The 26,991-nt window shown below is 54.2% G+C and overlaps 1 protein-coding gene across 3 annotated transcripts in view; it reads left to right on the plus strand.

Annotated features, from left to right (window-relative positions):
• The first annotated feature begins 837 nt into the window (after window positions 1-837).
• Window positions 838-26,991, plus strand: part of UHRF1 (ubiquitin like with PHD and ring finger domains 1) — a 31,851-nt gene continuing 5,697 nt past the window's right edge. The window contains exons 1-15 of one of the 3 annotated variants that reach the window (XM_017650978.3): window positions 838-2,899; window positions 4,149-4,315; window positions 12,998-13,261; window positions 13,965-14,125; window positions 16,015-16,230; window positions 19,901-20,001; window positions 20,108-20,294; window positions 21,026-21,149; window positions 21,244-21,351; window positions 21,630-21,734; window positions 22,486-22,592; window positions 24,475-24,637; window positions 24,717-24,854; window positions 26,377-26,512; window positions 26,598-26,755. In XM_017650978.3, the coding sequence (XP_017506467.3) occupies window positions 2,434-2,899; window positions 4,149-4,315; window positions 12,998-13,261; window positions 13,965-14,125; window positions 16,015-16,230; window positions 19,901-20,001; window positions 20,108-20,294; window positions 21,026-21,149; window positions 21,244-21,351; window positions 21,630-21,734; window positions 22,486-22,592; window positions 24,475-24,637; window positions 24,717-24,854; window positions 26,377-26,512; window positions 26,598-26,755 (2,601 nt within the window). In that variant the 5' untranslated portion in view covers window positions 838-2,433. Of the gene's footprint in view, window positions 2,900-3,388; window positions 3,511-4,148; window positions 4,316-12,997; window positions 13,262-13,964; window positions 14,126-16,014; window positions 16,231-19,900; window positions 20,002-20,107; window positions 20,295-21,025; window positions 21,150-21,243; window positions 21,352-21,629; window positions 21,735-22,485; window positions 22,593-24,474; window positions 24,638-24,716; window positions 24,855-26,376; window positions 26,513-26,597; window positions 26,756-26,991 lie in introns of those variants that run through there. The other 2 variants (XM_037018062.2, XM_037018063.2) reach the window with 2 other exon arrangements.

The following is a 26,991-nucleotide window of genomic DNA, read 5'->3' on the forward strand; positions in this document are numbered from 1 at the left end:
TAGGACATGAAATGTGGTTTGTGCTGAAGGTGCTCAGAGCATCTTGTCCATGTTGTACCCCTAAACACAGACACCCTCTCCCTGCACAACTGACATTTCTCTTTATGTCGGAGTCTCCCCCATTGGATGGGAAGTCCCTCCAGGGTAGGACTTTGTCTCTGGAAGCTCGAGTCCAAGTCCATCAAGGTCTTCTTGACTCAGGGCCTGGTTCAGACAAGGGGGAAAGGGGTGATTAAAAGTTTGTTGAATGACATAATGACCTTTGAGAGCCTATCACTTTACAAAAGGGAAACAGAGCCCTTTGCATCCTAGTGGTTATGCCTGGGGCCTGATTTGCACAGGGGCTGTTGCCTAAGTGGGAGGGACAATGAAGCAGAGGAGAGAGGGAGTGTCCATTCTCCAGACTGATGAGCCTCATTCATTGTCTTTGTTGCCTCTTGCTTTATTTTATGTCATGTCTTTCACAGAAACATCTTGTCTACCTAACTGGTTTGTAAGCTGCTTTTGGAGATGCCTGGCAAAGTCTTTTACTCGTATTTCTTAATTAACCCAAGCAACCCCCCTTTTTCGAAATGACTAGAGAAGTGGAAACTTGCATCCCTCTGTCTTTTCTGCAGGGAAAGCCAGACACCTCTTTCTGTGTTAGTTATGATATGCAAGGAGCCTGGGTTGTGCTCTGTACCAAATGTACGTGAAGAATGTATTCCCTCTTTTGACCATGTTGAGTTTTTGCAACAGCAGGCACAAACATGATATGCCCTCCCCAGGAATAGGCCAGGTTCCCGCGGCAGGTGTTCTCATTCTGGAAGATCTCATCTGTTTTACAAATTCCGGCAGGTCTGCTTGATAACTGCTCCTATCTGTGACATGGCCTCTACACACCTGATAGCTGAGCCATTGGACACACAGATGGAGTCCTGAAGTTGGAGAAAATTAACAGCCCCATCTCTGTGTTGAATTTGAACTGCACTCATTTCCTTATGGCTTCTGTAACAAATGACCACAAATTTGGTGGCTTAAAACTACACGCATTCGAGTCTTTCTCAGTGTTTCAAAAAAAACCCAAAACTACACACATTCATTGTGTTACAGTTCTGGAAGTCAGCAGTCCACAATGGGTCTTAAGGAGCTAAAATCAAAGTGTCAGCAGGACTGCACTCTAGGGTTCTGGGAGAGAATCCGGCCCTTGCCTTCTCCAGCTTCTAGAGGTTTCTTACATTCCTTGCCTCTAGATCTCATCATCCCAACCTTTGCTTTGTCACTTCTTCCCAGACTTGACTCTCCCGCTTCTCTCTTTTTCTTGTTAAGACTCTCAGGATGACTCTGGACCAGCCTGGATAATCTAGGATAATCTCCCCCTTTGAAAAATCTTTAATTGAATCCCATCTGCAAAATCCCTTTTGCTATATAAGGAACCATATTCACAGGCTCCAGGGATTAAGGTATGGGCTTCTTGGGGGGCCATCATTCTGTCTACCATCTGAGCAAGTAAAAGCAGAAGATAGAAGGGACTCAGGACAGTGCCAGAGACACCTTGTAAAAACGTAAATTGGAGCCCATCAATCACTTTCCTGCTCACAGTCCTCTTGTGCTACTTGCCGCTCACCAGAGGTAGGACCCAAGTCCTCCTGGTGGCCTGTGAGGTCTTCTCGGACCCCCTCCCACCTCACCTCCTCCTGCCCCCCCTTTGCGGAGTCAGCCCAGCTACAACTGGCCCCTTGCTGCTGCTCCTCCTACGTGGTTCCGTCTTTTCCGGCCTCTGAGCTTGCTCGTCCCTCCTCGTCCCGTCTGTCCTTGGTTTCTCATCTCACGTCCCAGCTCAAACTCATCTGCTCGGTGAGGCCCACCTCTTCACCTCAGCCAGAATATCCTCTGACCCCAGCCCCCACATGGCCGCTGGTCACCCGCAGCCTATTGTCCTATCTTCATCGCAGGCAGCAGTATCTGAAACGGCTTGCTTTATTCATACATACAGTGCCCGTCTCTCCAGACGAGAATTTACCCTTCCAGAGACCAATAACGGGGTTGCCCTGGCCCACTGTTCGGTCCCCCAGCACTGAGCACCCTGTCCAGGCGCTCTGTGGGTGCCTAGCATGGGTCACTGTGTGCCCGCCAAGACTGGCCAGAGCTGAGCAGGCAGGGTGGAGGGGGCAGGGCAGTCCTGCCCGCCTGGACAGCCCGGAGAAGGCGGGAAAACGAGGCGGGAAAACACAGCGAACAAGCCCTGTGGGTGGATGGGGTGGGGAGCTCTGGCCGGCCCTGACGCTAGGAAGAGGGACTGGGGCGATCAGGCCAGCCATCTGGGTGCAGGCAGTCTCATGTGGGACACCCCCCCCGCCCCACTTTCTCTTGCAGTGTTTAGGCACTGATTACGGCCTTCTTGGTCCTACTGGTTAATATGTGGCGGGGGAGCAGGGCTGCGGGAATGGATTTATGAGGTCAAGGGGTCCCTATCCCAGCGGTCCATGCCCAGGGCTCCCGGGGGGGGCAGGCACAGTGGGGGTCCTAGGTCCCGCCACCGGCCCCGTTGCACACTGGGCGCGCCCAGCAGAGCGCGCAGGCTGGGCGGGGCCGCGGCCTGCTGGGCGGAGTTGGGGGGGTGGACATAGGCGGGGGTGCCCCCCACCCCTTTTCTCGCTTCCCGCCACTGCGGCGGCCAATCATCTGGCAGGCGCCCGCCCCCGGCGCGGCCCTCCGCAGCCCCGCAACTCCCAAACGCCGAGTTTTCGCGGGAAAAAAATCAGAGCAGCTGGCAGCGCGGCGGGCAGAGGCGGCCGTCCAGGCGCTTTGGGTCTCACGCACATCTCCGCGGGGTCCGGGCCACGCACGCGGCTCCATCGCCATCTCCAGCCCGGCCAGGAGCGCAAGCAGGCGAGAGTGGATCGGGGCAGCTGGAGAGGTAAGTGGCGGGGCGGATTGGGGTGCCATGCAGGGCCGGGAAGGGGGCCTGGCGCACCCGGCGCCGAGACTTTGCAAACTTTTCGGAGCTGCCCGGGACGCACGGCATTCACGGGAGCACGGGGCCTGCCCTGCATGCGGTCTCAGCTCTGCCCCTGCCCTTGGGAGTGGTCCCCAACAGCCCAGGCTTCCACAACGGCAAGCGGAACGTCCCGGGAGCCCCGCTGGGGTCGCCCCGCCTGGGTGGGGGTGCGCACAGCGAGCTGCGGGGGAGGTTGTCAGGCTCCGCGCCTGCGCGCGGGTCGCCCCGCGATTCAATTGTCGCGCCCGAGCCCGATTTCGCGCGCCCTTAGTTCCCCGGGCACGTCCGAACCAATGGGGAGCGAGCGGGGCGGGGCGGCCGGGCGCAAAGGAGCCAATAAGCGAGGCGGCTCAAGTGAAGGGGGGCGGGACTTGGCGCGCGGGGCCCTTTGGCCGGTCCCGGCGGTGGGGGTGGGCGTGGGCTCACTAGCGTGGCCCGCGCCAGCGGGCGGTAGGACCAGAGGAGCGCCGGGGTCGGAGGTCAGGGTCCGGGGAACTCGAGCCGGCGCTCGGGGCGGCGGTGGGGCAGAGGTGAGTTGCGCGACGCGCGCGGGGGCGGCCGGGACGGGGCGGCCTGTTGCCATGGCCACCGCGGGGCCGGCCCGCGGCGCACGCCCGGGGGGCGGTGGGGGCTGCGGGCACCGAGAGTCAGGGGCCCGCGGGTCTCGGGCGGGGTCCTTTCACCTGCTTCACCCACTTAGTTGAGTTCGCTGGGACTTTGGAAGTTACAACGGGCGCCAGACTTTTGGGTTTCCCTTTTGCGTCAGTATTAATCCAGAGAATGAATGAACGAATCAATGAACAAACCCCATCCCTCACCATTTCGCTGTGTCCTCCCTCCCCTCCTGGACGTTGGATGGTTTTTTTCTCTCTGAGAGGCGGAGTGAGTTGGACTGAGTGGTCAAGATGCCATTTGCCTCCCCTTAATTTCTTCTTCCTCAGTCCTCCACCCGTGCTAGTTACTAATGCATTAACTCCTTCATTTGCTCTGCCAGGCCCTGGGCCTGCTTTGCGGTCTAGGGAGACCAGGGGGCCGGGAGGGCGTTCTCGGTCTTCCCTGGTGTCTGTTCACAGACCGGATAAAAGCAAGGATGACCAAGTGTGGCATGGCCTGGTGATGGCAGAGGCAGCCGAACTGACCTAGGGGTCCCGTTCTCTTCCTGCCTCAGCACCAGCAGACACCATGTGGGTCCAGGTTCGCACCATGGACGGGAAGGTGGCCCACACCGTGGACTCGTTGTCCAGACTGACCAAGGTGGAAGAGCTGAGAAAGAAGATCCAGGAGGTGTTCCACGTGGAGCCAGGCCTGCAGAGGCTTTTCTACAGGGGCAAGCAGGTAAACCCGCCCCGCAGGCCGCCTGCCCGCCCAGCACCTTTGTTCTTGCCCAGTCCAGGCGTCGCACATACACTCTCCCCCCTTCGCCCCGTCCTGCTTCACTTCTCCGCGGAAACCTCAAATGTCTGAGCCAGGAACAAAGGCTCTGCTCGCAGATTGACACACCGGACAGGCAGCTGGCACTAGAATCTGTAGTGTTTGGGCTTTTAAACTCCCCCTGCTTTTTCTGAAACTCCCCGCAAAATAATTTTGAGAAAAAGAAATTGGAGGTAGCCAGTGGAGAGCTGATGAATTTCAAGGAAGAGCCTGGAATCGTTACTCAGACACTGGGTCGGAAGGGACTTGGGTTTTTCTTTGAAACACACACCGATGGCCCCGGCCCACTCCTCTTTAGTGCCCAGGGTCTGTTTCCTAGAAATTTGGATCAGTTTGTTCAGAGTCTGGAACTGGTGCTTCCTAATCAGGAATTTCCACCACTCGGAGCCTGCTTTCCCCGCTGCCGAGGGCCTGGTGCTTTCCGCGGGGTCTGCTGGCCCTGCCCCTCTGTCTCCTTTCTTCTCCCTCTCTCCCCAGCCCCTCGTAGCATTTAAAATGGCCACCCATGCTTTATTGCTGCCTACGTTTGGGACGCTTTCTCCAGTGGCCAGGGCGGGAAGGGGAGTTCCGTTTTTGTTGGTGTCTTTTCTGGGGCTGGGGGACGTACCTGTGAGTGGGATTTATCTGGGGAGGATAAGATGGTGTGCCCCAACGTGGGGGTCCCATCTGCTGAGCCCATCCGGGAGTTGGGTGGACCTTAGGGACGGCAGCGTGGAGACTGTACTGGATTACAAGTCTCCAGTTGGGCTGTGTGCGCCCGACTTTGTTGCATGGCATTTTGATGTGGGTACTGCCGCCATCTGGTGTCTAGATGGAGAAATAAATGCTCTGTCGCTGGCCAGGAGTTTTGGGGGTTGGGAGGATCCTGTGTGCTTAGTTGACATGAGACCTGGTGATTAATTTCTTGGGCTTGTGGCGCCCTTGGAGACCGTCTGCTTCCTTCCTGTGGGAGATACGATGACTTGAGTGTCTCAAGAATCTAAGTTAACCCGCCCCGCCTGGGGAGGGGAAGCCGATCCCGCCAACTTAGGCATCTGACTGTGTAGTCGCGTGCGCGTGCGCCTCAAGCAGAGGCCGGGCTCTGAGTAAGCCCCGCTGGGGGCTCTTTTCTCCTGCCTCCTCCAACGGTGGCTCATTTTTGTGGTCTCCAAAGTGATTTTCATTTGCCACAGTCTATGTGTTCAGCAGAAGGCCCTTGCACAGAGTTTCTGGAAACCTCCAGTGCAAGCCTGCTACAGGGTTTGTGGTGTAGTTCAAAGGTGGGTTGGATCAAGTCCCCCCAAGTTCAAGGGAAGTATTTTTGAGTGCCTGCTCTGTGCCACGCACTGTGTGAGCATTTCAATTTTTACATTTCAAATGTGCAAAGTTGAAAGAGCCCTACACACCCAGACACCTGCCTGTATATTTTACCACTAATGTGTCTCAGTGTTCACTTTATCATGCAGTTCGCTGTGTTCTGCCCATCCACCAATCCGTTTTTTATGTTTTAGGATGCATTTCAAAGTAAGTTGCAAAACTAGTTGTGTCACCCCTAAACGCTTCAGCATGCCATGTCATTAGCTAGAGCTCAGTATTTGTGGTTCTTGTTTTTTTAGGTCGAACTTGTATGTAGTAAGGCACACACATCATAAGCAGGCCGTTTGGAGTTTTGAAAATGTCTACACCTGTGTGACCAAAATCTGACCTCTTTTCATTTGTAATGTAATATCAGATCCATACAAAAAAAAAAGGTCTGACATCTGCGTACGTTATAAAACTTGCTGATGATGGGCACCCCACTGGCATAAGGCACATACATTGTACCTTAATCGTAGGGTCTTTACACTGCCTTCTTGAAGGGCAGCTTTTATAGTTTTCAGAAGGATCCGTCTTCCCGGGTAACTAGCTGCCGCTCGTTCCTGTCCCTCAGCTACGTGAGAGGAATTAACCTGAAGTTGTTTCTGTCTTCCGAATAAGGAAGCCGGGCCTCAGAGCGTGATGCAATTTCCGCAGATTGCCCGGCCAAGGAACAGGCCTGGCCGCTGGGAGGTGTGGACAGTGACAGGAGGGCGGGGGACAGGCACAGCGCAGCACAGCACCAAGAAGTCTGCAAACAGACCAGTCTGATAGTGAGAGAAAGCAGTGCCGTTTCCGTGGGGGGCGGTGGGAGGGCGGCAAGAGAGCTGCTGCTCTGACAGAATGTTCCGGCGAGGCTCCTCAGCGTTTTTTTCTTTTTAAAGAAATGTGGCGTGGCCGTCCGAGGTCTGCAGTGAGGCTGAGCGAGAGGATAAAGCAGAACACAGCTGAGTCTGTCTTCAGGATATGGGAGGGTTCAGTGGCAGGCGAGTGGAGGCTGAATGGGTTGGTGGCTCTGTCGCTTGATTGGCGGAAATGCAGGGAGTCGAATGGGGGAAGGGATTGGGGCAGCAGCCCGGCCTGGGCAAGGGTGAGAGGCATCTGGCGCCTTTTTTGGCTGCCCATAAAAATAACAGTAGCTGTCATTTGTGGTGACTTAAACATGCACAGGTAGGGGCCTTTCAGCTTCACAGAGAATCTTCCCAAGTTCCCTGGCCCAGCGGCTCAGGCAGGTCAAACGGCTGATTGTGGACCCGCCACACGGTGGCACTGCGAGAACTCAGGCGGGTAATGGACAGGAAGGGCTGAGCCCCAGCCTGGCTGGAGAGAAGGCTGGATAAGTCTGGTAACTCAGGGCCTCTGCGCCTTGGCACTGCTGACATCGCTGACATTTGGGCCTTGGTCATTGTTCTCTGGGGTGGGGGGGATCCTGGGCACTGTGGGGTGTTACGTGGCCTGTGCCAGGAACCTCCCTAGTGGTAACAACCACAGATGTCTCCGGGCATGGCCAAGAGCTCCCTGGGCGACAGAAGTGCCCCTAGTTGATAATTACTAATTTAGTAGACAATTTGTTTTAGGAAAAGAGCAAAACCAGCCTTACTGGCCTTGAAGCCTATGTTAAGGTCAGTCTGAAAGATCAGGGAAGTGGTGTCCTGGGAATGGCCTTGCAAGGGTCACTTATGTCACAGTCCCTCACCAGATGTCCCTGCTGGATGGGCCTTTTCTGAACGATGCCCCTGTTTCCCCAAGGGATAGGGTCTGGCAGCATGTATGATAGCCCCCTGGCAGAGCCTTGTTCTGTAGGCCGTGTGAAGTAGGGCCTCCTTCCTAAGCCCGAGACATCCTGCAGACAACCCTCTCAGCTCCTTTCTGAAAGAGCCCGACAGTGGACGTTCATCTCCGTGGGACTGCTCACCTCCGCCATGGCAGCGGAGAGGCAGCCACCGTGCACAAATGAACAGGTGTGTCCCCTAAAGCTCTGTTCACAAAACAGGTGCAGGCCAGGACTGTCACGCTGGTCGTAGCATGCCAACTACACCCTGCACTTTCATCCAGCCTCCTGGGTGCATCCATGCTTTCCTGTCAGGGCAGCACTGCTGTGGAATGTGCTGGAAAAGTTTCTCCAGGGCACTGTATTACAGGAGTTCTTCAGGGCAGGGGTGCTCAAGCTGTTTGGTCCCAGGACCCCTTTCCACCCTCAAAAGTGACTGAAGACCCCAAAGAGCTTCCGTTGGTGTGGATTATGTCCGTCAGTTTTTATCATACTGGAAGTGGAAAGCCGAGAAAAGCTTGCAGCCGAGCCCACAGGCGTGCACGCTCCTTTAGCTGGCGGCGTCCTTCTGCAAGGACTCCTTTGTCGCTGTGGGAGGCCACAAGCGAACACGGCCAGTGACAGCCTGGTGGTGTCACAGCCATAGCTGTGGCCCTACAGGGTCAAAGGGCAGAGTTCAGTTGTCACGACATGTTGCCCTTTCTATGTCCTCCACGGGCTGGCATGTGAGAGCTGGTTGCGCCAGCCCTGGCAGGTGCCCCCACGCTACTTGCTCATCCCCATGGGAGAAGTGGGGTCCCCTCTGCCTTGCCTGGGATCCTGCTTTGGGCAGTTTCTTCTCTCCTGTCTTTCCATCCGCCTGTCCTGCCTGTGCCTCAGGTGGCCGCAGATGGGGGGCTGGGGGTCTTGGTCCCCAGGGTGGCAGGCAGAGCAGAGGTCTTTCCCTCGCCTCCAAGCCTGCTGCGTGGGGCCTGCCTGCATCAGTGCTCCCTGCCCTCCTGCGGCTGTGGGTTCTTTTGGCAGAGGCCCCCCTGCCCTCGTGAAGGCCCTGCAGTCTCGTTCACGTCCCATCCTCTCCATGGAGTCGCTGCCTCTAAGCTGGCCAGAGAGCCACCACTTGCCAGGTCCAGTGATGTCTATTTCCCACCCTTTGCATCTGGGTATTGCTCAGCGCCCTGAAAAGTATCTCCTGAAATGTCACAATGGGCAGAAACACAGGGATGGTGAGCTTTTAATCCACGGTCCCAAATGGAACCCGTGCGCTTGCTTCTCAGATCCCCTGTGTGTCTGTCTAGCTTTTACATGATGCCCCTGGCACAGGATTCCAAATGCCCAGAAAGCATCTTGGATTAAAAAAAGCAAGAAAGACATAACTTAAGTGTCGTGGGCAGTTTCGCCTTTAGACCCAAATCTGCTGTCCAGGTCACCTGCCCCAAACCCTGTGTACATATTTTACTGTGGACAATTTCAGGGATTTTTCAGCGGAAATTTTGGTCAGGATTTTAACTTCAGATTTAATTTTAAGGCCAGGATTTCTAACGTCAGGGGCAACTCCCCTGTCATTCAGTTTTTATAGCTGTCAGGAATGCTGCCACCTTAGCTGGATGTTGAGGATCTCAAAAACAAACCCGAACATGGCATGTTCTGTCCCCTCACACAGGACACGGTGACCCTGAGGCGGGCCTGGGCCCAGTCCCAGCCTTTCATCCATGGTTTCTAAACATCTGTGCCCCGCTTTGGGCAGGCAGTGTGGGTGGGGGCAGAGGGCGATACAACACACACCCTCTCGCTGAAACAAAAGTCGTGCAAACTTCTTCCTGCCGACAGTGGGGCCCTTCTGGAAAGTTCCCAAAGTGGCTTCAGGAAGTGGCCAGACCAGCCGCACTTCTTTGTGAATTGCATCCTGGAGGCGTGACCCCCTCCTTGCACCCTCTGTCTCCCAGCCCGCAGCTGAGCAGGTGGGGAGCACTGTCGGCCTGGCCTCCTACCCGTCCCAGATGCAAAGGGCCTCTGCAGGCCCAGCAGGGGCTCAGCCGGCAGGAGGCACTGGCACAGGAAAGAGTAGGAGAGAGGAGCCGGGTGGGTGCTCCGGAGGCCGCGTCAGGAATCCTCCTGCGCCCGATGACCTGGCTGCAATCCTCAGCCTCGTCCTGACCCCCTCCTTTCCCTCACCCCAACCCCGCGCCCCAGCTACCATTCAATCTCTTTGTAAAACAGAAATCCGACCCGGGCCTCCCTTCTGCTCCAGCTCTCCCCCTCGGCCTCGCTGGTGTCCAGGTGGCTTGGTTTATTCCCGTCCTCTGAAACTGTCCTCATTTCCCTCCATGTGTGGGAGACGCATCTGCTTTGCCCGGTTGGCTGTCACACGCAGCTGTGTGACACTCCCTCGCATGAATCAGCCACTGTCTTGCTTGCAGATAACGCTGCTGGGAGCATGCCGCAAGCATCAGCGTGCGTGTCTCTCTCACGTGAGGGTCTCTCCAGCTCTGGTTCTCCCTGGGGGCGGTTCTGCCCCCCCAGGGGCACTGGGCGTGTCTGGGGACCACTGTGGTTGTCACACGGGGGAGCCCCTGGCATCAAGCGGTTGGGCCCGGGGAGGCTGCTCTCCCACCGCAGTGCCCAGGACAACTGCACCGGCGAACAACCCAGCCCATTGTCGGCAGAGCTGGGGGGTGTCTGCCCAACCATGGGGGTGCCGGGCCCCAGGGGGACGAGCATCTTGATTTTTTAGAGCAATTTTAGGTTCTCAGCCAAATGAAGAAGGATTCAGAGATTTCCCATGTCCCCCGCCTCCCCTGCCAGTCCCCCTTGCAGGGCGGTGTCCCCACCATGGTGGTACATTTGTCACAGCTGATGAACCTACATGGGCGCGTTGTCATCCCCCAGGGTCCAGAGTTGACATCAGGGGCATCTTGGTGCTGTGCACGTGTGGCTTTGGCAGACTTACGAGGACGCGTGTCCACCATTAGTGCCCACGGCGTACCTCCACTGCCCTAAAAACCCGAGTACTGCACCACTTCATCCCAACTCCCTGTAGGTAAGCCCTTGGCCACCGCTGGTCCTGCCTCCACAGTGTTGGCTTTCTAGTATGTTCTGTAGGTGGGGTCACACGGTCGACAGCCTTTGTGGGCTGCCTTCTTTCCCGTTTTTGTAACACTCTGTTGTGTTGTAACTCACAGCCACCATCTACCCACTTAATGTGTACCGTTCAGCGGTTTTTAGTACATTCGTGGAGTTGTGCACCCGTCACCCATCGGTGTTAGGACGTTTTCCTCGTCCCCGAAGGAAATCCTGGGCCTTTTAGCTTCTCCTCCTCCTGCCTAGGGAACCACAGACTTTCTGTCTGTGGATCTGCCTGTTCTGGACGTTTCCTAGAAGTGGGGTCACACACCGTGTGGCCCTCTGTATCCCTGGTGTGTCTCACGAGCACTGTGTGGTCACGGGCCCTCCATGTTGTCATGTGTCAGGGTGCCACCCCTTTCTATGGCTGAGCGACGCTGCTGCGTCTGGACAGCCCATGTTGCGTTGGTGCGTTCATCTGTGACTGGACTCTGGGATGTCCCCCCTTGGGCTCCCTGAAATCGCGCTGTGGTGAATGTGCGTGTGGAGACTGACCCTTCCCTGCCCACCTGTGTCCCCTCTACCTGTTGGAGCTGTCCCGCGTTGGCCCCAAGTTGGCGGTCTGGTGCGAAGTCCAACTCAGCCTGACTGCCTGTGGGACCTGGCCAGCCAGGCATGTCAGGGGTGCTCACTGGCCAGCTGGCGAGAGGCTCTGGGAGCCCCCACAGCTGCAGGCAAGTGTCTGCGTGCTCAGATGCAATTTCCTCAGGTAGAAAAGTCATCTGAGATTCTCAGGTTTGTGATAAATGAGGAACCACAGTGGAAGGCCCTGGACCCTGGAACTTGCCGTCACCGTGACCCAGGTGCTATTCACATTCTAATGACAGGCACGCCTTTGAACCGCTAACTTCTGGTAAAACTGGGAAGGAGGGAAAGTTGCCCATTTGTATGTCTGCTTCCCTCTCTCTCCTCCTTTTTCTTTAGGGCACTGCTGTGGAACCAGATAGTTCTGTCCCGAGGAGACCCTGTGTATGTCTGGGACATCTGTGGTTGTCACCACTGGGGGCACCCTGGTATTGAGTGCGGAGCCAGGAATGCTGGTCACCCCCCCACAGTGCCCAGGACGGCCTCAGAGGACAATCTAGTCCTGAGTGTTCACAGTGCTGTGGGCAGAGACCTGCCTTCAGGGCATCTGGATGGAACAAAACGCACGCAGGGTCCTCGGTGCCAGCGGTGTGCCATGGGGCACTGACAATGGTGCCGATCACTGCGCTGTGCCGGCTCCTGGCTCCCGCAGTGGGTGGGCGGGGTGGGTGGGACTGGGATGAAAGGGTTGAAGAGGAGGGCGGAGTCGGTGGACCTGAGCATCTGCCCTGGGCGGGTCAGGCTGGAGCTGCAGCCCCACAGATCGCACCGGTGAGGTCGGGGGGCATCTCCTTTGGTTCATACAGGACAGGGTCTCCCCTCGGCACTGCTGACATCAGGGAAGGATCATTCTCCAGGGCGCTGTCCTGGGCACTGTCAGGGCATTGAACTGCTGTCTTAGCCCCCATCTCCTCGATACCAGCGGCTCCCCCAGTCATGACAACCACAGATGGCCCCAGATGTCACCAAGTGTCCCCCGTGGGCGGGATCACCTGCAGGAGAGCCCTCTGGGCGAGGGGATCCTGTTGACCTCCAGCAGACTGTGTTCCATCAGCCTCTGACCCAAGGCCCCAGGATCGGCTCACATTCAAATACACACATTGAGTGGGAAAGAGGGAGTGACTCATGGAAGTGGGGCTTGGGGGAGCACCTGGTTTGAACCATCTGGCTGTTGGGTTCCTACTCTGGTGTCTAGTGTGAGCAGGAATTGGACTCAATTTATTTTCCTAAATAATTGATGCAGGGCTTTTTTACCTTGACACCCACAGACATTTCGGGCTGGGTCACTGTCTAGGGGACCGTCCTTGGTGCTGATGGGGGCTGGGCAGCATTCTTGGTCCCCAGGACCACCCCAAGTCGTGACAACCACAGAAATCCCCAGACATCACTCATTCCCTGGGGGGCAGAATTGCTCTCAAATGAAAGCCAGTGATAAAAGTGCACATTTGTTGTAGCGAACATTGCAAAACACTTCAAACAGTAAGAAAACTTCCTGATGGGCATCCCAGCACGGCAGGTTACGCTGTGTATTCACAGGAGCACTCTCCGAATGACACAAGGGGGTCCTCCTTTGAGATGGTCTGGCAGCCCTGCGGGGAGCGAGGGGAAGCGTGCATCCCCGGGAGGGGATATATCTCACTGTCCTGTATCTGATCAGGATGGTGCCCACAGAGAGGGCAGTCCAGTGCTTCGGCTCATGTGTCTTCCTGCTGTCCGGCACCCCAGACACACGCTGAAGTCTGGCAGGCAAGTGATCTGTCTCTGTCCCTCTGCAGATGGAGGACGGCCACACTCTCTTTGACTATGACGTGCGCCTGAATGACACCATCCAGCTCCTGGTCCGGCAAAACCTGGTGCTGCCGCCCAGCAGCAGCAAGGAGAAGGACTCGGAGCTGTCAGATACAGATTCCGGCTGCTGCCTGGGCCAGAGTGAATCTGACAAGTCCTCGAACAGCGGTGAGGCGGCTGTGGAGACCGACGGGAAGGCGAGCTTAGCGGATGAAGACGTGTGGGATGAGACAGAGCTGGGTCTGTACAAGGTGAGGCTCCCCCAGAAGGGTTGAGCTTGGGCATGCTGGCTGATCTGTGCAGCCCCCAGGTTGCTGGGGAGCCTGCACCACGCCCCTCCATCATTGCTGGCTCCCAGCTGCCCAGCCCCAAGCTCATGAGGGCAGGCCGTGCTCCCTGTAGGCAGGCACCCCTGGTCCTTCCCTGAACGTCCCCAGGGGCTGGGCTCCTGAAGATTCCTTGGCAGAAACCGTGTCCAGGGTCCCTCTGGGATCCTGTGTCTGGACTACAGCTGTCATCTCTGTGGCCTTTGTGGTGGCTATAAAATTTTGGAATCTATTGCCACCCTTTAAGATCAGGGAATTTCACAATCAGGATCAAAAAAACCTGGATTCGCAGCTTCTCTTGAAAAATGGGTGGTTCTGGGCTGCATGGCAGGGGACACTTGGCACCATCTGGGGACATCTGTGGTCGTCATGACTGGGAAGCTTCTGGCATCGAGTAGGTGGGGCTGAGGGTGCTGCTCAGCAGCCCCCCACAGTGCCCAGGACAGCCTCCCACAGGGAGTGACCCGGCCCCACATGTCCACAGGGCCGTGGCCAGCAGCCCTGTCACAGGCATGTGGGTCTGCATCCCAGTCCCAGAGCAGCCAGTGCCTGAGAACCTCCACAGGCTGCTGCGGGCTTGCTGGTGGGGTCTTTCCAGGTCGGATGAGTTTTCTTGTTGTCCTCGCAGGTCAATGAGTATGTGGACGCTCGGGACACGAACATGGGGGCGTGGTTTGAGGCTCGGGTGGTCCGGGTGACCAGGAAGGCACCATCCCAGGACGAGCCCTGCAGCTCCACCTCCAGTGCAGCGCCCGAAGAAGACGTCATTTACCACGTGAAATATGATGAGTGAGTGTCACCAAGGGTGGCGGGCAGGCGTGGGGTGCCGGCTCCCTGTGCGCGGGACCTGGGCCTTGGTGCTGCCTGGGGTGGTAATCAGATTTTGGGGCCCCCACCTGCACGCTCTCAGACCACACAGGAGGCCATCCCAGAGGAGCGGCATTGTGGGGCCCCTCCTTGGGTCTCAGAGCACGCGCCGTGATCATCTGGTGGCCATTTCAGGTCCCCGTTTCCTGTTTTGTTTTATTCGCACCACATATGGCTACAGAGCCCCTCCCATGGGCTTGTTTCCTCTCTGCCTCCGGGGCGTGCTCAAGCATCAAGCACTTGCTGTGTTTGAAGCACAGGAATTGTCTGTGAACACAGAGGGTGTCTGAGCTCGATGGCCGTAACAAGATGCCGCTGACTGGGTAGTTGGAACGGTAGACATATATCATCTCACGGTGCTGGAGGCTGGAAGTGCAAGGCCACGGTGCTGGCTGGGCTGGCTCCTGGGGAGGGCTCTCTTCCTGGCTTGCAGGCGGCCGCCTCCTCACGGTGTTGTCCTCACACTGCCCCTCCTCTGCATGGACGTGGAAAGAGCGCACGCTGGTGTCTCTTCTCTTAGAAGGATGCCAATCCAGCCTATAACAGAGGGCAGGCCTGCCTGCCAGCAGGGGGCTCATGATCTGCTTCCCTGCTGGGGCCCTACCGCCTAGACCAGTTTCTGGCACATCCTAAACTCAGCTGTGCAGAAATTTTTGGAGTAATTGGTGGATGAATGGATCCCAGTGTCAGATTCCCACCCTTACGGTTTGGGTTGCAAACAACGGCCCACAGGCGGCATCCAGCCCACTGCCTGTTTCTGTAAATAAAGCTTTATTGCAGCACGGCAGTGCCCAATCATTCACCTATTGTCTGCGACCGCTTTCTTAGTAGTAGCAGAGTTGGGTATTCACAACAGAGACATTCAGCTCTCCAAGTTGAAAATATTTACTGTCTGGCTCTTTACAGGAGGAGTTTGGCACTCTAGTTCTTCGTGGTTTACCAGCAAAAATAATGAGCACAGGTAGTCATAATGGGTTTGGGGTCAACCCCTTTACAGCAAGAGTTTTAGTGCTGTTGATAGAATGCATTTCTTTTAAAATATGTTTCGATTAGTTAATGCCTCTTTTGATGCTGCTAGAATATTCCTGCCTATCTAGAATAAGGAATTCCTATTATATTCTCATGCCCACTGTATTTTATTTACGTAATCAAAATAATATATATCTTGCTACAGAAACTACTTTCAATACATGCATGTAGAAAAAGTTAAATGCCCTCCCGAAATTTCCTGCTGCATTGCCAAGGGCCGCGTAACAAACTGCCATAGACTGGCGGCTTATGACGACAGAAGTTCATTCTCTTCTGGTTCTGGAGGCCAGAAGTTCAAAGTCAAGGTGTCAGCGGGGCTGCACGCCCTCTGAAGGCTCTTGTAGGGTCCTCCCTCCTCTGCTTCTTCCAGCTTGGTGGCCATGTCACCCTAGTATCTTGTCCCTCTGTGTGTCACTCTTCTCCGTGTCTCTTTCCCCCTTTTTACAAGCATATACCAGTCATCGGATTTGGGGGCCACCCTACTCCAGCTACCTTGATTATATCAGCAAAGACCCTGTTTCCAGATAAGGTCCCATTTCCAGGCACCAGGGCTCAGGACTCCCCAGCGTACCTCTCTGGGGGAGACACAGTTCAGGCCGTGGTAGTTTCTGTAACTGGAACGTGTCTTCTGTGCCTGTGTCTTTTTAACATCAGTAAATGAGATGATCGGGGAGGGAGTTTCCTGCTACAGAGATGAAAGCAGAAACGCGTGTGTGTGCGGCGCTGCCCACGCTTCTGCCTCCCGGGCCACTCGGGTTCTGAGGACGGGGTTTTCCTCCCAGCTACCCGGAGAACGGAGTGGTCCAGATGAGCTCCCGGGACGTCCGGGCTCGTGCCCAAACCGTCCTCAAGTGGCATGAGCTGGAGGTAGGCCAGGCGGTCATGCTCAACTACAATCCTGACAACCCCAAGGAGCGCGGCTTCTGGTACGACGCGGAGATCCTGCGGAAGCGCGAGACCCGGACGGCGCGGGAGCTGTATGCGAACGTCAGGCTCGGGTGAGTGGCGCGGGCCCCGAGGCCTCCGCAGCGCCCCCTGGGCGAGGCCCTTGGCGGCGCGGCCAGCCTCGCTGCCTCCCCTCTGGGCCGCACTCCCTGCTCGCCGCTGGGGATCTTGCCGCCGCTCACCGCCTCTTGCCCCTGCCCGTGGCACCATCTCTGTGCCCCAGGCCCCAACAGTGGACATTTCAAACTTGCTTTTTCTGTTGCGTTGGTTGCTTTGAATTTGGCAAATAGGTGATAAGTTCAAATCAAAATCCAGAAAGTAACGAAAGGGCATTCAGTGCCAATCTCCCTTCTCTGTCCCTGGTCACCCAGTTCTCCTTTCTGGAGAAATCACTGTTCTCACCACCTTCTGGAGACATTCTGTGTGTAAACAAGCATACACATTCACAAAAATAAGGAAAAATAAGGGTGCATCCGCATCAAGGATCAGCAGACTGCAGTCCACAGGTCAGAGCCGGCTCTCTGCCTCTTCTGGCAAATAAAGTTTTATTGGCACACAGTCACACTCAACTGTCTACCAGTTACCTGTGGCTGCTTTGGTGTGATAAGAGCAGAGTTGGAGCAGTTGAGAAAGAGACCGCGTGGCTCGAAAAACAGAAAATGTCTGGCCCCCACAGCAAACATTTGCCAGGCCCTGTCCTACCTTGCCTCTGTGTGTGTGTATTAAAACATACATAACAGAAAACATCATCTTAACCATTAAGTGTCCTGTTCTGTGACATTAAGCACATTCTCATTGTCATGCAGCCATCCCCACCATCCGTCTCCAGAACTTTCCATCTTCCCAAACTGAAACTGCTCCCACGGAACACTAAATCCACCTTCCACTTAACGTCAGCCCTAAAATTAAGAATCGTTGTCTGAACAAGGAATGGACTGCAGGGAGCAGCGTGGCAGCAGGGACCCCAGTGGGGGCTGTCGTGGGCATTTAGGGACGAGGTCCCGGAGCTCAGGCCATGCTGCAGTGTGGTTATTGTTAAGAAATAGCCAGCTTTTTTGTTTCATTGCTTCTCTCTGTTGTTTTCTTGTTTTCAAATTTTTGGATTTCTGTTGATGTTTTTTGGGGGGGAGGGGTGTTGATTTTGCTGTTTTTCTAGTTCCTTGGGGTAGCAACTTAAACTTGCTCTGAGACATCTCTTTCCCGATGTCCGTATTCAGTGCTATAAATTTCCCTCGCAGCACTGCCTTAGCTGCTTTCTACATATTTTGCTATGTTCTATTTTCCTTTTTATTCAGTTATACTTTTTAAATTATCTTGGGGAGACTCCTGGCCTACTTAGAAGTGCTGTGTTTAATTCCCAAGTGTTTAGAGATTTCACATTGTCTTTCTGTCAATTGATTTCCGGTTTGTCTTCATTATGGTCAAAGATCATATTCTATGGTCTCAGTCCTTTTCAATTTGTTGAGGTTTGTTTTATGGGCTCAAATAGGGTCTGTCTTGGCGAATATTCCGTGGTAGCTTGGAAAAAAAAAAACTTGGTTTGGTAGAATGTCCTGTTTATATCCATCAGACCCTGTTGTTGACTGTGTTGTTCACACCTTCTGTATTCTTGTTGCCGATTTTCTATTACTTGTGTCACTTGCTGGGGGGATGTTGAAGTGCCCAGTTATCACTGAGGATGTGTCTGTTTCTCTTCTCAGCTTCACAGCTGTGAGGCTCTGAAGTTTGATGCATCACACTTAGGATGGATATGTCTTCCATGTCGAATGATCCTTTTCCTTTTCTCATTACCTAACGTCTCTTTGCTTCTGATAATTTTCCCTGGTCAGAAGTCCACTTTATCTGAAGAGAGTGTGTGTGTGTGTGTGTGTGTGTATGTGTTGACACATGTATTATTTTTTTCTAAGTTAACATTTGCATGGTGTATCTTTCTGTCCTTTACTTTTAACCTATACAGTCGAATTTGGAGTTTGTAAATAGCATGTAATTGGGTCTTTTTTTTCTAATCCATTAGGCCGGCCTTTGCTTTAGACTTTTTGCATATAAAGTGGATGTTAGCATGTTAGGGCCTAAGTTTGCCATTTTCTTTGTTTTCTGTCTCCTCTGTTTCTTGTTCCCATTTGTTGTCTTCTGTCTTTCCTGTAGGTTACTTAAAATCTTTAGGACTTTCTCTTGATTTATTTATGGTCTTTTGAGTGTTTTGCTGTGTGTAGTTTTCTTAGTGGTTTCTCTGGATTTCACCATATGACATGTGACATGCGGGCATCACTTTAAAACCACTGAGTGAAGTGCGAAGGCCTTTCTTCCATTTACGTCCCCTTTACGCTCTCTTGTTGAGGATCAGATAGTGTTAACGACTTTCGTTCCAGTCACCACACTTGATCTAGAAAACTCGCACAGAGGACAGTCTGTTGGAGGTGCTCCTATTTCTGCTTTCTCTTGTTCTTCCTCCTTCCTTTTAATTTCCTGTCTATCTGAAGAACTTCCTTTAGTGATTCTCTAAGAGCATGTCCGCTAGCAATGGGTCTTCAAGCTTTTCCTTCAGTTGAGAATGTTGCCACCCTGTTTCATTGAAGCAACTCCCAAACATCAAAACTTTTTATCTGTGAACACTTTACAATATAGTTCTTTAAAATGGCTCTAAAAGAAACGCAGTTAAGATGCTATCACAACATGAGAATGAACCGTAATGTTTTAATAACATATATCCAGTCATTGTTCAGTCTCTTCCTGGTCTCTCTCTTTTTTTTAGCCATTTGTTTGATCAGGGTCTAATTCATGTCCTCAGATTTCAGTTAGGCTGATAGATATCCTGTAAATCTCTTTTATCGTTAGGTTTTTTTGTCCTTTCCTTTTTAGCCCCTTTTCCTTAACTGATTTATTGAAGCAGCCTGGGCATTCGTCCTGTAGCATCTCCGCAGTTGGGGTGTGGCCATCTGCATCCTCGTGGTGTCATTTTCCTCTGTGCCTCTGTCCCTGGGCTTCCTGTGAACTGACGGGTAGATCCAGACCTTCGTGATCTAGTTTCAGAGCCATGAGCCACATGTGCTGTCGAGTGCTTAAAATGTGACTGCTAAAAATTGAAATGTGTCATGAGTGTAAAGTATGCAACAGATTTCAAAGACACAGTGCCAAAAATGAATGTGAAATAGCTTGTTAATATTTCTTTAATACTCATTCCATGTTGAAATAATATTTTGTGTACTTCAGGTTACGTGAAACATACTCAAATGGATTCTGTTTTGACTTTTTGAATGTGCTTATTCCCAGGAAGCATAGAATCACACATGTGATACATGTTTGTGGCTTACATGCAGTTTCCATTGACCGTTGCCAGTGCAGATTGATCCCTGGGGGTCATTTTAACTTCGTGTGTTTTGTCTTTTGAGGAGTTTTTATATTGTGATGTAGGCAAATTGGTCAGACTTTCTGGTTTTTGCATGTTGGGCCTTGTTTCAGTGGCTTTGCCTGTCTGAAGGTTAGAAATCATTCTCTCAAATGCATCATGTAATGAAACTCTGGCTTAGATGTTGTATTTGTCCTCCTGATTTAGTAGGACTTGAATGGCGAGGAGCGTAGCTAGGCAAGAAGCTCCATGAAGCCGCTTAGGTGACGCTCTTAGAATCAGAAGTGTTTGTCTGAGAGCACGTTAGGTGGCGGAGTCCTCTGAGGCCCCTCAGCCGGTCAGCCAGCTGGGATGTTCTAGCAGCTTGCCTCTCACAGGGATGATTCTCTCGATGATTGTCGGATCATCTTCGTGGATGAAGTGTTCAAGATCGACCGCCCGGGCGAGGGGGACCCCGTGGTTGAAAACCCAGTGCGAAGTGAGTTCTGGCCCTGCCCTTCCGGGCCTGCCGCGCGGGGTGGGGGCTCCTGTCCCCTCTCTGCCTGGCCGGCTCCGCCAGAGCTGAGCCCACCTCCTGTGTCCAGGGAAGAGCGGGCCCTCCTGCAAGCACTGCAAGGACGATGAGAGCAGGACCTGCCGGGTGTGCGCCTGCCACCTGTGCGGGGGCAAGCAGGACCCCGACAAGCAGCTCATGTGCGATGAGTGCGACATGGCCTTCCACATATACTGCCTGCACCCGCCCCTCAGCAGCATCCCCGCCGACAACGAGTGGTGAGTGGACGCCGCGGCCGCCCCAGAGACAGCCTTCATGCCGGGGGCTGGGAGGGGCAGGGAAATGGCCCGGGACGTCTGTCACCTGGCAAGCCCCCCTAGGGGCGAGCACCAGAACACGTGAGGGAGCTTCCTGTGTTCCCTCGGCCTTGGGGTAATGGTGGGCCTGGAGCTGGCAGGCAGGAAGCAGAGAGCAGGCCTCTGGGCCGTGGCATTCTGGTGCCCATCCTGGTGGCCACTGTCGTGGTCCAAAGGCTGTGCTATGCTAGGCCCTAGTCTGAGGACCGCGGCCTGTTAGCAGACCTGTCTGTGCCACTTGGAGGTGGCAGTTCATGCATGGCCCCCTCCCCGCCCCTTGGAGAAGGGGAAACTGACTCCACAGCCGCAGGAACATGCCCATTGGGTTTCCCCGAGTGTGTCCCACATCCCAGCGGGATCTGCCCTCACTGTCGGGGGGCACCAGGGAATTCCCATCAGCGTGGGGGGATGACAGTCTGCTGCCTAATGAGTGTTCTGGCGACGGGAACGCTCCCGCCCCGCTGCCCACCGCAGTCACTGCTCACCCGACGTGGCCCACGTGACTGAGGACCTGGATGTCTTCCTTGACATTAATGAGTTTAAAGTTCCACGGCCCCTACCGCTCCTTGGACAGCACAGGACGGCAGTGCACCGAACAGAGCCAGCGGGTGCAGGCCAGGCCGGGGCTGGGGGTGACATCCCCGTTGCCGCAGGTACTGCCCCGAGTGTCGGAACGACGCCAGTGAGGTGGTGCTGGCAGGGGAGAAGCTGAAGGAGAGCAAGAAGAAGGCAAAGATGGCATCGGCCACGTCGTCCTCGCAGCGGGACTGGGGCAAGGTGAGGCGGGCCCCTGCCGCTGCACCCCCTCTGCCCTCTCCACCCCCCCACGGGTGCTCATAGCACTCTTCCCTCGCTGTTTCCGGATGGACAGGGCATGGCGTGCGTGGGGCGCACCAAGGAGTGCACCATCGTCCCATCCAACCACTACGGACCCATCCCGGGCATCCCCGTGGGCACCATGTGGAGGTTCAGAGTCCAGGTACCTGCGAACACCCCGGCTCCCTGGCTCGGCCAGCAGGCCCTGGCCTCACTGGCTTTCCAGAAGCTGCACTTCCCCGGCAAAGGGCTCCTTGCAAGCCAGCGGGGCCCTGGCGTGGCTTGGACTCAGGCCGTTGGGGGAGTGGCTCTCTAACAGGCGAGATGTATTCAGCAGAAGAGTCAGGCCACGGGTGAAGGAGGGAGCACAGAGGCTGGGCTGGAGCTTTTCTGTGGCGGCCAGACAAGAAGGTGCCAGTAATTTCTTGGTGTTTTTCACAGGTCAGCGAGGCAGGCGTCCATCGACCTCACGTGGCGGGCATCCATGGCCGGAGCAGCGATGGGGCTTACTCCCTGGTCCTCGCTGGGGGGTACGAGGATGATGTGGTGAGTGTTTGTGGCGCTGGGGGAGGTATTTATTTTTACTGTGGTAGGTACACATAAAGCATATAACCATGACTAAGTACACAGCTAAGGGCATGAAACACATTGTTGTGCAACCATCCCCACCCTCCATCTCCAGAACTTTCTAGTTTCTCAAACTGAAACTCTGTCCCCATGAAACACTAAGCCCCCAGCCCCCGGCCCCACTACCCACTTTCTGTCTCTGTGGATGGGGCTCCTCCGGGGACCTCCTAGAAGTGGGATCAGACAGGATCTGTCCATCTGTGTCTGGTTTATGTCACTGAGCACCGTGTCCCCAAGGTCCTCCATGGTGTCAGATTGTCCTTCCTTTTAAAGGCTGAGCCGGGCCCCAGTGTGTGCGTGGACCACGTTGTGTGCATCCGCTCATCTGCCGATGGACACTTGGGTTGCTTCTATGGTTTGCTGCTGTGAATATGGGTATAAAATACCCTTCAAGATCTGATTTCAGGTCTTTGGACATAGACCCAGAAGTGGAATTGCTGGGTCCTATATTTTGTGTTTGATGTTTTGAGGAACTTCCCAGTTTGCACAGCAGCTGTGCTGTGGTCCATTTCCGTGAGCAGCTCACACGGTTCCAGTTTCTCCACATCCTCACCACCTCCTATTTTCCGTTTCTCTGACAGTTGACTTCCTGACGGGTGTGCGTGGGTTTGTTTCCCATGGACTGTCTCCTCTCTGCGTGGCAGGTTCAGCTTGCCCTTCTCTGTTTCAGGACCACGGGAATTCTTTCACGTACACAGGTAGTGGTGGTCGAGATCTTTCCGGCAACAAGAGGACTGCAGAACAGTCTTGTGATCAGAAACTCACCAACACCAACAGGTTTGAAGAAACAGGTTTTCTTATTTCACCAACAACCCTTCTGCCTTGTCCTTGGGCAGCTGCAAAGGGGAGGGAGTTGATTCTGTTTCGCGATGTCATGTCCAGGAAGTCAGATTCCCATTAAGAATGTAGTGGAACACAGGGTGACAAACATGTTTCTTCCCTTCTGTGTCTGATAAAGACTTCTGAGTCACTGAGATGCATTAAAGAAAACTTTTTCCCGGGAAGGCCAGATAATAAATATTTTCAGTTTTATAGGCCACGTGGCGGTCTCTGTTGTAATCACTCAACTCTGCTGTCAGAGCATGAAAGCAACTGCAGAATATACTTAAATGAATGAGCATGGCAGTGTTCTAATAAAACTTTATTTGTAAAACCAACTGGTAGGCCAGAGTTTGCTGACCCCTGATTGCAGGATGGGGAGGGACTTTGTAAGCAAAAAAACAAAAAAAAAACCATTATTAAGCCCAAAGGAAAAGACAGAAACTTGATGACTTTTAAGTATTATAAATTTCATCAATAAAGTCTGTAAGTAAAATGAAAAGGCAGATGACAGTTAGGGGGAAAAGTGCAGCAAACATGACACATGATGGTTATATCATATATAAAGAGCTGTTTTAACTCAAGAAGAAAAAGTAGTGGAAGAAAGCAAAGGACATGCAAATCATTCACAATATAAATGGCAAATCTCCAATGACCATGAAAAATTATTCACATTTAGTAATTGAAGAAATATAAATGGAAGCATTTGTGAGATACTGTTCGTTTCCCCTCTGAAATTGACCCAAAATTCTAAAATGCTGAGAAATACCAAGGCCTAGACTAGTGGGGCACTGTTGGTAGAAATACAAATAGGTACCATCTTTCTGGAAAGCTCTGCCTATACAGATGAAGAGCCATGAAAACATTCTTACTCATGATCCTGTAATTCTGCTTTGAAAGCACATAGAAAGATGTGGAGAGATGAAAATTTTATATGTGGTAGTGTTTACCATTTTGTTATCTAAGACAGCAAAATGCCAGTAACTAAATATCTAGAGAAAAAGGGAGCAGGGTTCATTGTTGCACATTTATTTGTCTAATAGGATATTTTAGTTTCAGTAGCTGCTAAAAATCCCGTGTTCAGAAAAGATTTAATGATGTGAGGAACTGCTCATGAGCTAATATTAAGTGATAAAATCTGGACATAAAAGTTGAAGAAATCTGTTCTTTACAAAGTGCTGTTGTTCATGGGGCAGCTATGGAGATGGGGCGCATTTTCATACACTGCCGATGCGGATGGCGTCATTGCGTGAACGCCTTGAGCCTGACCTCTGGTCTGTCTGTCCCGGGCCTCTGCTCTGTGGTGGGACAGACCTGCCAGCCTCACCCATGTTTGCACCCCCTCGTTCTTTCTTTATGGTGTCTTCCCCACGTGGTGTGTTAGTGTCCTGCGGCTCTAGTAACCAAATTCCACACTGTGGGTGGCTTAAAACAACAAGAAATCTCGAATAATTCTGAAGGCGCAGAGTCTGAAATCAAGGTGTCAGCAGGGCTGTGCTCCCTCTGAAACCTCTAGGGGATAGCCCTTTGTGGCTCTCCCAGCGTCTCCTCCCATTCGTGGCCTGTAGACGCATCACTCCGACCTCTGCCTCCATCTGCAGATGGCTGTCTCCCCTGCATGTATGTGTTTCCCCTTAGAGATAGCAGTCATTGATTTAGGACTCACCCTAATGCATTCCGACCTCCTCTGATGCATTCCGACCTCCTCTGAACTTGACCCCATCTGCAAGCACCCTCTTTCCAAAGAAGGTCACTTTCATAGGCGCTGGGGTTAGGACTCAGCCCTCTCCTTCTGGGGATGCAATCCAACCTACAATGTGGGGCCCCGCTTTCCCCGCAGGGCCCTGGCTCTGAACTGCAGTGCACCCATCAACGACCGCAAAGGGGCAGAGGCGAAGGACTGGCGGTCAGGGAAGCCTGTGCGGGTGGTGCGCAACGTCAAGGGCCGCAAGCACAGCAAATATGCCCCCGTGGAGGGCAACCGGTATGACGGCATCTACAAGGTGAGGGCCCTGCCCGTGCCCCAGCCCGTTCAGCCCTGCAGCCGCAGGTGACACTGATAGCCGACCTCACTTTCCACAGGTCGTCAGGTACTGGCCAGAGAAGGGCAAGTCTGGCTTCCTTGTGTGGCGCTATCTACTCCGGAGGGACGACACTGAGCCTGGCCCCTGGACAAAGGAGGGGAAAGACCGGATCAGAAAGCTGGGGCTGACCATGCAGGTGCGTCCAGGCCCCTCCACTTCCGGGCTGGGAGGCCGGCTCTAGCCTGCCCTGGCCCACCGGCACCTACTGGCTGCAGAGCTGGGTCGTGGGGATCCTGGCAGAGAGCGCAGCCAGCCGGAGCCTGCCTTGGCCGGGGGTGCTTCTGGGTCTCTCTCCTGAACAGCGTCCAGGCGGATGTGGCCCAGCTGCTCGCACCTTGCTGGCTATGCCATTCGCTCTTTTGCCAGCAGATATGGAATGGGAATCGTTTGGTTGCTAGTTTTAGAGTCGAGAGCCAGACTTCCTTAGCAGGGCTGTGTGATGGGGGAGTTTGGAAGCTGTTTGGAGTCCTCTCTGCTCTGTTTTGGCTGCCTTCTCCCCTCCTCTCTGCTTCTCTCCCCTTCCCTCCTCCAAAAACGCAGAAACAAACCAGCAGAACCGGTGGAACACAGAGAGGTCTAGATGCACAGATAAGGAGGCATGACCCCACTGAGGGGTCGCTCACCTCTTCATAGCAGCGCCGCCTCCCCTCTTCCGGGACCAGCCGTCCCCGGTGCGGGAGCTGGCTGTTTTGCACAGTAATTATGGTGTTTTCTGTTCATTATGGCAGTTGCTTTATAGCTGATAACTCGTGGTGGGACTATTTAAGGAATCTTAATTGCTATTGAGAGTCTGATAGCGCCTACCCCCTGGGGGGGTCACGAAGAGTTTGTCTTCTGAACCTAATATTTGTACCACAGGGAATTTCAGAAGCTGAGTTGCTGGGGAGAGAAATAGACACGGGATGGGAGTGGTAGTGTCTGGTGAGAGTAGGATTTTTATTTATGACTTAAGTCTTCATTTCAGCTCAGTGTTGCTGAAGAAACCTGATTTCTTGAGACGTTGGAGAATCCCATAGGATCGTAGATGTCTTAGAGGTGGGGTCCTAACCAAATCATGCCTGTTAGGACCTGGAGGAGCCCAAGATCCGTCAGAACAGGTTGGGTTGGGTTGTTGAGCAAAGGCCCTGAGGCCAGTTGTTTGTAAATGGACTTATCTTGGGGCACAGCCATGCCCAGTCATTCCCCTCTGGGCTGGGCCTGCTTTTGAGCTGCAGCAGGGCTCAGAGTCCCCAGGTGGGATGTGCTAGCTGGCCCCTTGAGGGAAATGTCTGTCTACCACGAAGGGATAGCAAGACTGTCTTCCTGGCTGGGCCTGGTGCCACTCATCTTCCACACACCGTCTCCCTTAATGCTTTGCTTCCACCCTGTCAGCGGTGGCTTGTGCCACTCGCCCTTTTTTCCCTAGGAAATCCTCTTGATCAGCGAGGTTTTGCCTAAGGCCCCAGAGTTGCTCCAAGGAGGCCTCTGAGCTGAGCTGGAGCCAGAAAGAAGTCTTAAGTTTCTGAGGCCGGAGTGGCACCTGGGGCCGGGGTGGCACAAGGTGCCACCTGGTGGCCGGTGGCTTGGTGGGGCCCTCCCTGAACCCCAGACTGCACAGGAAGTCTGGGTCCCTCCTCAACTCTCCAGTAGTCTGAAGCAGTGTCCCCACCCTCTGGCAGTACCCAGAAGGCTATCTGGAGGCCCTGGCCAGGAAGGAGAAGGAGCACAGCAAGACGGAGGCCGAGGAGGAGGAGGAGGAGCAGGACTTCACGTCCCCCGGGAAGGGGAAGGGCAAGCGGAGGAGCCCGTCCGCAGGTGGGTGTGTTGGCTGGTGACCCTTCTACCCGTGCGCCTGTGCGCGGGGCCACCTGCCCGCTCTCACCCGCCCACTCTGTTCCAGAAGGCGGCAAGGCCAGCCCCGGGTCCCCACAGGGGACGCCCAAGAAACCCAAGGTGGAGCCCTACAGCCTCTCGGCCCAGCAAAGCAGCCTCATCAAGGAGGACAGGAGCAACGCTAAGCTGTGGAGCGAGATCCTGATGTCCCTCAAGGATGGCCCGGTGAGCGCCCCCTGCCTGCCCGGCAGCCCATGCCCTCACTGTCCTCATGTTGTGAGGAAGTAGAGATAACATAGTCACCATCTGAACTGTCCGTAAGTGCATAGCTCACGGCGTGAGGCACGCTCATGGTGTGCAGCCGTCCCCACCCTCCGTCTCCAGAACTTTCCATCTTCCCGAACGGATGTTCTGTCCCATGAAATACTCACTCTCCTCCCCTCCCCCAGCCTCTTTCTGTC

The sequence above is a fragment of the Manis javanica genome, chromosome 13 (assembly GCF_040802235.1).
Source record: "Manis javanica isolate MJ-LG chromosome 13, MJ_LKY, whole genome shotgun sequence".
Taxonomy (NCBI): Eukaryota; Metazoa; Chordata; class Mammalia; order Pholidota; family Manidae; genus Manis; species Manis javanica.